The sequence below is a fragment of the Ranitomeya variabilis genome, chromosome 1 (genome assembly GCF_051348905.1).
Source record: "Ranitomeya variabilis isolate aRanVar5 chromosome 1, aRanVar5.hap1, whole genome shotgun sequence".
NCBI classification, from domain to species: Eukaryota; Metazoa; Chordata; class Amphibia; order Anura; family Dendrobatidae; genus Ranitomeya; species Ranitomeya variabilis.
Genome location: NC_135232.1, coordinates 671,618,384 through 671,626,977, shown reverse-complemented (window position 1 = coordinate 671,626,977; position 8,594 = coordinate 671,618,384). Strand labels below are relative to the sequence as shown.

Genomic DNA, 8,594 nt, shown 5'->3' with positions numbered 1-8,594 from the left:
CATGTATGTGCTTTGTTATTTATTTTATACCACTATGCATTTTTTTTTTACATTTCTTATATACCATATTGGTCTAATTTGGTGAATTGAACATGCGATCCTTTGATCGCGTAACATACCTGCCAGTATTGTGTGCCAGTCAAGTCAGTATTGTACTAACAGGGCAACCTTTTAGGGCCTAATAGGCTCCCCCACCACGATGCAAACCAGTGTGATGGTGGTTCCCCCGAGGGGTCAAATGTTATGGCCAGCTTCAATATTGGTCATTGTAGCAGAGTGTCAGCTGTTCGTTACACTCGATATCCTCTGCTGATGGCACAATCTCCACTCCTAAGCCTTCACCATATGTGCACCTTACATGCAAAGACTCTTTGTATCGTAGACCTCCCATCTGCATCATCTGTACCGTACAGTGCTCAGGGGGGTAAATATTAATCTCTAAGCCATTCAGAACATGGACCCATTATCTACTGAGATAGGAAAAAAAACTAATTGTAGCTTCATTAGACTCCAGTGCTCTTGGAACTCAGTTTGGGGAGCCGGGCCCCAGACCACTAATCCCATATATTGCAAGTTAGCTTCTGCTCCCGCTAACAGCCCCAGGGTATGAAGGAGTGGTCACTATAGTCAGTCTTAGCTGGAAAAAGCCTGCACTGAATTTATTGCACAACTTGTGCAGCTTTAATGTTGTTCTTTCTCTAATTGGTTTTTGCTTTGTTTGTCATGTCATAGGTCAACGGCAAGAATTATCCTCACGCAAAATTGCTTTTGGGACAAATGGGAGCACTTCATCCAGCTAACAGACTTGCAGCTTATTTAACCCACAGATTGTCGCACTTTCACCTGTCTAAAGTAAATAAAGCCAAAATGGCTACTAATAATCCTTCTTCAGATTCCGTTACTGAAGAAAAGGCAAAAGACATTCTTGAGTCACAGCAAAACAAGACTGGTATGTGCAAATTGTCGCATTTCATTCTTTTCTTAAGGTATATTAAGTGTTTATTTTGTTTTACTATAAGTCACCTCAAGTTTAGAAAGAACATAGAAAAAACATATCTTCTACTAATTAAAACTTCCCTGGTGGTGTAAGAAAGTGGAAGGTTCAATATCATTAGGTTTAAGGGTATAATTTGGAGGTAATTGTTAGTATTTCCTTGCTTAAGGCACATAATACACACGCAGATTTACAACGTACACATTGTCTCTGTAGCACACACATACACTGTATATCTGCGTGTCCACGCAGCTCTGTGTGCGCCCATGCTTTTCTTCTGCGTCCTGTGCGCTCCCATGCACCTCTGCGGCGTCCTGTGCGCTCCCATGCACCTCTGCGGCATCCTGTGTGCTCCCACACACCTCTGCAGCGTCCTGTGCGCTCCCACGCACCTCTGCGGCGTCCTGTGCGCTCCCACGCACCTCTGCAACGTCCTGCACGCTCCCACGCACCTCTGCTGCATCCCGTGCGCTCCCACGCACCTCTGCAGCGTCCTGCGCGCTCCCACGCACCTCTGGGGCATCCTGCGCACTCCCACGCACCTCTGCGTCATCCTGCGCGCTACTACGCACCTCTGCAACATCCTGTGCGCTCCCACGCACCTCTGCGGCATCCTGTGCGCTCCCACACACCTCTGCGGCATTCTGCACGCTCCCACGAACCTCTGCAACATCCTGCGCGCTCCTACGCACCTCTGCGGCATCCTGTGCGCTCCCACGCACCTCTGCAGCGTCCTGTGCGCTCCTATGCACTTCTGCGGCATTCTGTGCGCTCCCACGCACCACTGCAACATCCTGCGCGCTCCCACGCACTTCTGCGGCATCCTGCACTCTCCCACGCACCTCTGCGGCGTCCTGCGCGCTCCCATGCACCTCTGCGGCGTCCTGCGCGCCCACTCGGAAACAACGCTGCTCTGCTGGGACCAGCAGATATGATGTCCTTTCTATTCAGTCCCATCAGGGGACTCATGGACCAAACATTATGGCCTCCGCTTGGGTGGATCCTGGTCATTATTCACCCTGCAGCCAATCGATGGATTTTGCATTCTGGTGGCTGGATTAATGGGACATTTTGTAGTTTCTGGTCCCAGCAAAGACTACCATAACAGAGGGGCTTTTATTTCTTTATTTTACAGCGAACCCTATTATTTCCAAGAGAGCAGCGTGATTTCACATTATAGCTAGTGATTTACTGTTGAAAAACTATCCAACCTATAATATAAGCTTATCTTAATTTCCTTCCATAGTAAAGATTTAATAAATGAGTTGGAAGATGTTGACATGCAGATGTTCTACTTTGCAGCTGCACAGTCCGAGCCTAGCAGCATACTTACTCAGTTTCTCACGGGTGAAGTTGGATCAGTCCAGAAAAGTCCTGGAGTCAACTCATCTGAATCCACCATTCTTGGGTCACCCAAACTGAGCACCCAGTCTACTCGGCTATTAGTCATCTCTTCTGCTGTGGCAGCAGCAAAGCAAGCCCCAGCTATCACTACTACTTCTTCTTCTATGAACCTGCCATCTTTATCTACCACCTCACTTTCTTCTGATGGCTTAAACACCGTATCCCCTTCCAAAAAGAAAGAAACATCTTCGCTCCCCACCTTAATGCGTATAACAAAACTGGTAACAAAAAGCTCTTCTGTGTTCATTCCTGCAGGAATAGTAGCTGAAAATGACGTTCGTGCAATGACCTTGACATCAGTTCCATCCACTAAAAGTAATATTTTGACACCGCCTTTACTGACTTCGGCTTTGGCTAAACCTTTAGAAATTACAAAGAAGACATCATTCATCCCCCTTTCCAATACACCTGGTAGTAATAAAAAAATTGCTCCTTCAAGTTTATTACTTTCACCCACTATACCACAACTTGGGCCAGTAGCTTCTCAAGTTGGAATAAACCTTGCATCTCCAATGACTGTAAAACCAGGTGAGGTTTTCTTTGTTTTCTTTTGCTACTTTATTTTTAAAAATATATATTTGTAATATATTTGTAATATAATTTTGTATTTATATTCCATATTTTTATAAGGCTTTTCAGTTATTCACTATTCCAAAATCCCTTAATTTCAAATTCTACCAAAGTGCAGAAGACACAATATACAAATATTCTACATTTGATGCATGTTTCACCAATGGCTAACTTTTGGTTTTATCCCTGATATTACAGTCACTTCATCCTTGCCTCCTTCTGAAGCAAGCTCAGGACAGACGAAACGTTTAGGCCCTCGACTTCTTCTAATTCCAGTAAACAGCGCCTCTACTCCTGCTCGCCCAGCACAGTGTGTTCAGTCACCTCCTGGACAGAAGATTGTATTACAGCCCATAAAGAGTCCTAACGGTGCCACTTTGTTTAGGCACCCCAATGGCCAGATCATTCAGCTTGTGCCATTGCAAAAAGTTAATTCTGCCAACGTTCAGCAAAGCAGACAACAAGTGATCATACGTAATCTAGGTACTTGGAATATCATCCTACATTATCCATTTAATGGTTACTAATCAGTATGTTTTAAATTATATAATATAAACTTAGACTTAATTGCTTAAGAAAAGTTTTCTTATTTCAGTTACATTCTGCGGGTCTTTGGTCTTAAAGGGAATCTGTCACTAGGTTTTTCTACATGTTAAGAATTTATGTATGGACTAGACTCAAGAGGGCCTGCCATGGGGTCAGACAAAACCCCAGACTTTCAAGTGTTCTTATTTAATCTGAGTAATAAGAATATGCACGTTCAGTTTAAAAAGGGGAGTGCCAGGAAGAAAAGGAACATACAATGAGTATAAAAAATTCTTCGGCACACACGTCAGTGCGACAAGTTCCGAAATGCTAGTATTCCCTCAGTCACTGTGCAGATAATACATGTCAAAGGCTGCAACGTTCAAAAAATGTCTGCAGTAGAGAAATAAAATTTATCTATTGCTTCATTGGGGGACACAGGAAACCATGGGTGTATGCTGTTGCCACTAGGAGCTTGATACTATGCACAAAAAGTTAGCTCCTCCTCCGCAGTGTACACCCCACCGACTAGCACTAGGTTAATCAGTTAGTGAGAAAGCGGTAGGAGAAGTAACATGTTAGAGAGAAACAAAACAACCAAACTCAAACGGTAACAATATAACACAGTAAAAAGAGCTGATAAACATTTGAGGGTGCTGTGTCCCCCAATGAAGGCTCCGAGAAACAGATTTTGTGGGTCAACCACAGCCTAAGACTTTTGTTATTATTTAATCTGAGAGCAGCAACATGTAGGGGTAAAGACCCTGATTCCAGTGATGTCACTTAACCCCTTCCCGACCTGTGACACAGCGTATGCGTCATGAAAGTCGGTGCCAATCCGACCTGTGACGCATATGCTGTGTCACAGAATGATCGCGTCCCTGCAGATCGGGTAAAATGGTTAACTCCAATTTCACCCGATCTGCAGGGACAGGGGGAGTGGTACTTCAGCCCAGGGGCTACGATCGCTCTGATTGGCTGTTTCACTTTCAACAGCCAATCAGAGCAATTTGTAATATTTCACCTATGAAAAGTGGTGAAATATTGCAATCCAGCCATGGCCGATGCTGCAATATCATCGGCCATGGCTGGAAACCCTGATGTGCCCCCCGCCACCGATCTCCTCCCCAGTCCTCCGTTCTGTCCTGTACTCCCCTCTGTCGTCCTGTCCGCTCCCCCCGTGCTCTGATCCCCCCCCCCCCCCCGTGCTCCAATCCACCCCCATGTGCTCCGATCCCACCCTCTCATACTTACCGAGCCTCCCGGTGTCCGTCCGTCTTCTCCATGGGCGCCGCCATCTTCCAAAATTGCGGGCGCATGCGCAGTGCGCCCGCCGAATCTGCCGGCCGGCAGATTCGTTCCAGGTAGGTTTTATCACAGTGATCAAAATAAAAAAAATAGTAAATGAACCCCCCCTTTATCACTCCCATAGGTAGGGACAATAATAAAATAAGGAAAATATATATGTATTTTTTTCCCACTAGGGCTAGGGTTAGGATTAGGGTTAGAATTAGGCTATGTGTACACGGTGCGGATTTGGCTGCGGATCCGCAGCGGATTGGCCGCTGCGGATTCGTAGCAGTTTTCCATCAGGTTTACAGTACCATGTACACCTATGTAAAACCAAATCTGCTGTGCCCATGGTGCGGAAAATACCACGCGGAAACGCTGTGTTGTATTTTCCGCAGCATGTCAATTCTTTGTGCGGATTCCGCAGCGTTTTACACCTGTTCCTCAATAGGAATCCGCAGGTGAAATCCGCACAAAAAACACTGGAAATCCGCGGTAAATCCGCAGGTAAAATGCAGTGCCTTTTACTTGTGGATTTTTCAAAATTGGTGCAGAAAAATCTCACGAATCCGCAACGTAGGCACATAGCCTTAGGGCTATGTGCACACTTTGCGGGGTCCTCTGCGGGTTCTCCCACAGCGGATTTGATAAATCTGCAGGGCAAAACCGCTGCGGTTATCCCTGCAGATTTATCTCGGTTTGTTTTGCGGTTTCCGCTGCGGATTTACTCCTATACTATTGATGCTGCATATGCAGCAATATGCAGCATCAATAGTAATGTTAAAAATAATAAAAAATGGTTATACTCACCCTCTGACGTCCCGATCTCCTCGGCGCTGCACGCGGCGGTCCGGTTCCAAAGATGCTGTGCGAGAAGGACCTTCGTGACGTCACGGTCATGTGACCGCGACGTCACGGTTATGTAACCGCGACGTCATCGCAGGTCCTGCTCGCACAGCAACCCTGACACCGGACGGCCGCGTGCAGCTCTGAGAGGTGAAGTATATCATTATTTTTTATTTTAATTCTTTTTTTTTTTTTTTACACAAATATGGTTCCCGGGGCCTGGAGGAGAGTCTCCTCTCCTCCACCCCGGGTACCATCTGCACATAACCTGCTTACTTCCCGCACCGTGGGCACAGTCCCATGCAGGAAGTAAGCGGATCAATGCTTTCCTATGTGTGCAGAATCGCAGCGATTCCGCACAAAGAAGTGACGTGCTGCGGAATGTAAACCGCTGCGTTTCTGCACGGTTTTTACCGCAGCATGTGCACAGCGGATTGCGGTTTCCATAGGGTTTACATGTAAATGTAAACGCAATGGAAACTGCTGCGGTACCGCAGCTGCAGAAACGCTGCGGATCCCCGGTAAAACCCGCAAAGTGTGAACATGGCCTTAGGGTTAGGGTTGGAATTAGAATTAGGGTTGGAATTAGGGCTAGAGTTGGAAATAGGGTTAAGATTAGGCTTTTGGTTAGGGTTAGGGGTGTGTTGTGATTAGGGTTATGGCTAGAGTTGGGATTAGGGTTAGGGGTGTGTTGTGATTAGGGTTATGGCTAGAGTTGGGATTAGGGTTAGGGGTGTGTTGGGGTTAGTGTTGGGGTTAGAATTGAGGGGTTTCCACTTTTTAGGCACATCGGGTCTCCAAACGCAACATGATGCCACCATTGATTCCAGCAAATATTGCATTCAAAAAGTCAAATGGTGCTCCCTCCCTTCCGAGCCCTGCCGTGCGCCCAAACAGTGGTTTACCCCCACATATGGGGTACCAGCATACTCAGGACAAACTGGGCAACAATTATTGGGGTCCAATTTTTTCTGTTACCCTTGCGAAAATAAAAAATTGCTTGCTAAAACATAATTTTTCATTCCTCAAAAATTATTTTTTATTTTCATGGCTCTGCGTTATAAACTTCTGTGAAGCACTTGGGGGTTCAAAGTGCTCACCACACATCTAGATAAGTTCCATGAGGGGTCTAGTTTCCAAAATGGGGTCACTTGTGGGGGGGTTTCTACTGTTTAGGCACATCAGGGGCTCTGCAAACGCAACGTGATGCCCGCAGACCATTCCATCAAAGTCTTAATTTCAAAAGTCACTACTTCCCTTCCGTGCCCCGACGTGTGCCCAAACAGTGGTTTACCTCCACATATGGGGTATCAGTGTACTCAGGACAAACTGGACAACAACTTTTGGGGTCCAATTTCTCCTGTTACTCTTGTGAAAATAAAAAATTGCGGGCTAAAAAATAATTTTTGAGGAAAGAAAAATGATTTTTTATTTTCACGGCTCTGCGTTATAAACGTCTGTGAAGCACTTGGGGGTTTAAAGTGCTCATCATACATCTAGATTAGTTCCATGGGAGGTCTAGTTTCCAAAATGGGGTCACATGTGGGGGAGCTCCAATGTTTAGGCACACAGGGGCTCTCCAAACGCGACATGGTGTCTGCTAACGATTGGAGCTAATTTTTCATTCAAAAGTCAAATGGCGCTCCTTCCCTTCCGAGCCTTGCCGTGTGCACAAACAGTGGTTTGTGACCACATATGAGGTATCGGTGTACTCAGGATAAATTGCCCAACACATTTTAGGATCCATTTTATCCTGTTGCCCATGTGAAAATGAAAAAATTAAGGATAAAAGTAATTTTTTGTGGAAAAAAAAAAGTATTTTTTCATTTTTACTGATCAATTTGCGAAGCACCTGAGGGTTCAAAGTGCTCACTATGCATCTAGATAAGCTCCTTTTTGGGGGTCTAGTTTCCAAAATGGGGTCACTTGTGGGGGAGCTCCAATGTTTAGGCACACGGGGGCTCTCCAAACGCGACATGATATCCGCTAAAGATTGGAGCAAAGTTTTCATTGAAAAAGTCAAATGGCGCTCCTTCCCTTCCGAGCCCTGTCGTGCGCCCAAACAGTGGTCCTCCCCCACATATGGGGTATCGGCGTACTCAGGACAAATTGTACAATAACTTTTTGGGTCCAGTTTCTCTTTTTACCCTTGGGAAAATAAAAACATTGTTGCTAAAAGATCATTTTTGTCACTAAAAAGTTAAATGTTCATTTTTTCCTTCCATGTTGCTTCTGCTGCTGTGAAGCACCTGAAGGGTTAATAAACTTCTTGAATGTGGTTTTGAGTACCTTGAGGGGTGCAGTTTTTAGAATGGTGTCACTTTTGGGTATTTTCAGCCATATAGACCTCTCAAACTGACTTTAAATGTGAGGTGGTCCCTAAAAAAATGGTTTTGTAAATTTTGTTGTAAAAATGAGAAATCGCTGGTCAAATTTTAACCCTTATAACTTCCTAGCAAAAAAACCTTTCGTCTCCAAAATTGTGCTGATGTAAAGTAGACATGTGGGTAATGTTATTTATTAACTATTTTGTGTCACATAACTCTCTCGTTTAACCTGATAAAAATTAAAAATTTGAAAATTGCGAAATTTTCTAAATTTTCGCCAAATTTCCATTTTTTTTTCACAAATAAACGCAAAAATTATCGACCTAAATTTACCACTAACATGAAGCCCAATATGTCACGAAAAAACAGTCTCAGAACCGCTAGGATCCGTTGAAGCGTTCCTGAGTTATTACCTCATAAAAGGACACTGGTCAGAATTGCAAAAAACGGCCAGGTCATTAAGGTCAAAATAGGCTGGGTCATGAAGGGGTTAATGGACTGCTTGGTGCATTTTTTATAGAATCTCTCTAATTTTGATGTAGCAGTGCTATAAATGCCGAGCTCTGTATAACCCCACCCAAACCCCTGATTGGCAGCTTCCTGTACACACTGTACATTTTCAGCATACTTTAAAATTA

General features: G+C 44.7%; 1 protein-coding gene across 6 annotated transcripts in view; it reads left to right on the top strand.

Annotated features, from left to right (window-relative positions):
- The window catches only part of MGA (MAX dimerization protein MGA), a 155,791-nt gene that overhangs the window by 106,917 nt on the left and 40,280 nt on the right, over nucleotides 1-8,594 (top strand). For 5 of the 6 annotated variants that reach the window (XM_077264150.1, XM_077264112.1, XM_077264130.1 and 2 more), the window contains 3 exons: nucleotides 733-949; nucleotides 2,297-2,926; nucleotides 3,167-3,451. In XM_077264150.1, the coding sequence (XP_077120265.1) occupies nucleotides 733-949; nucleotides 2,297-2,926; nucleotides 3,167-3,451 (1,132 nt within the window). The remainder of the gene's footprint in view (nucleotides 1-732; nucleotides 950-2,296; nucleotides 2,927-3,166; nucleotides 3,452-8,594) is intronic. The other variant, XM_077264160.1, reaches the window with a different exon arrangement.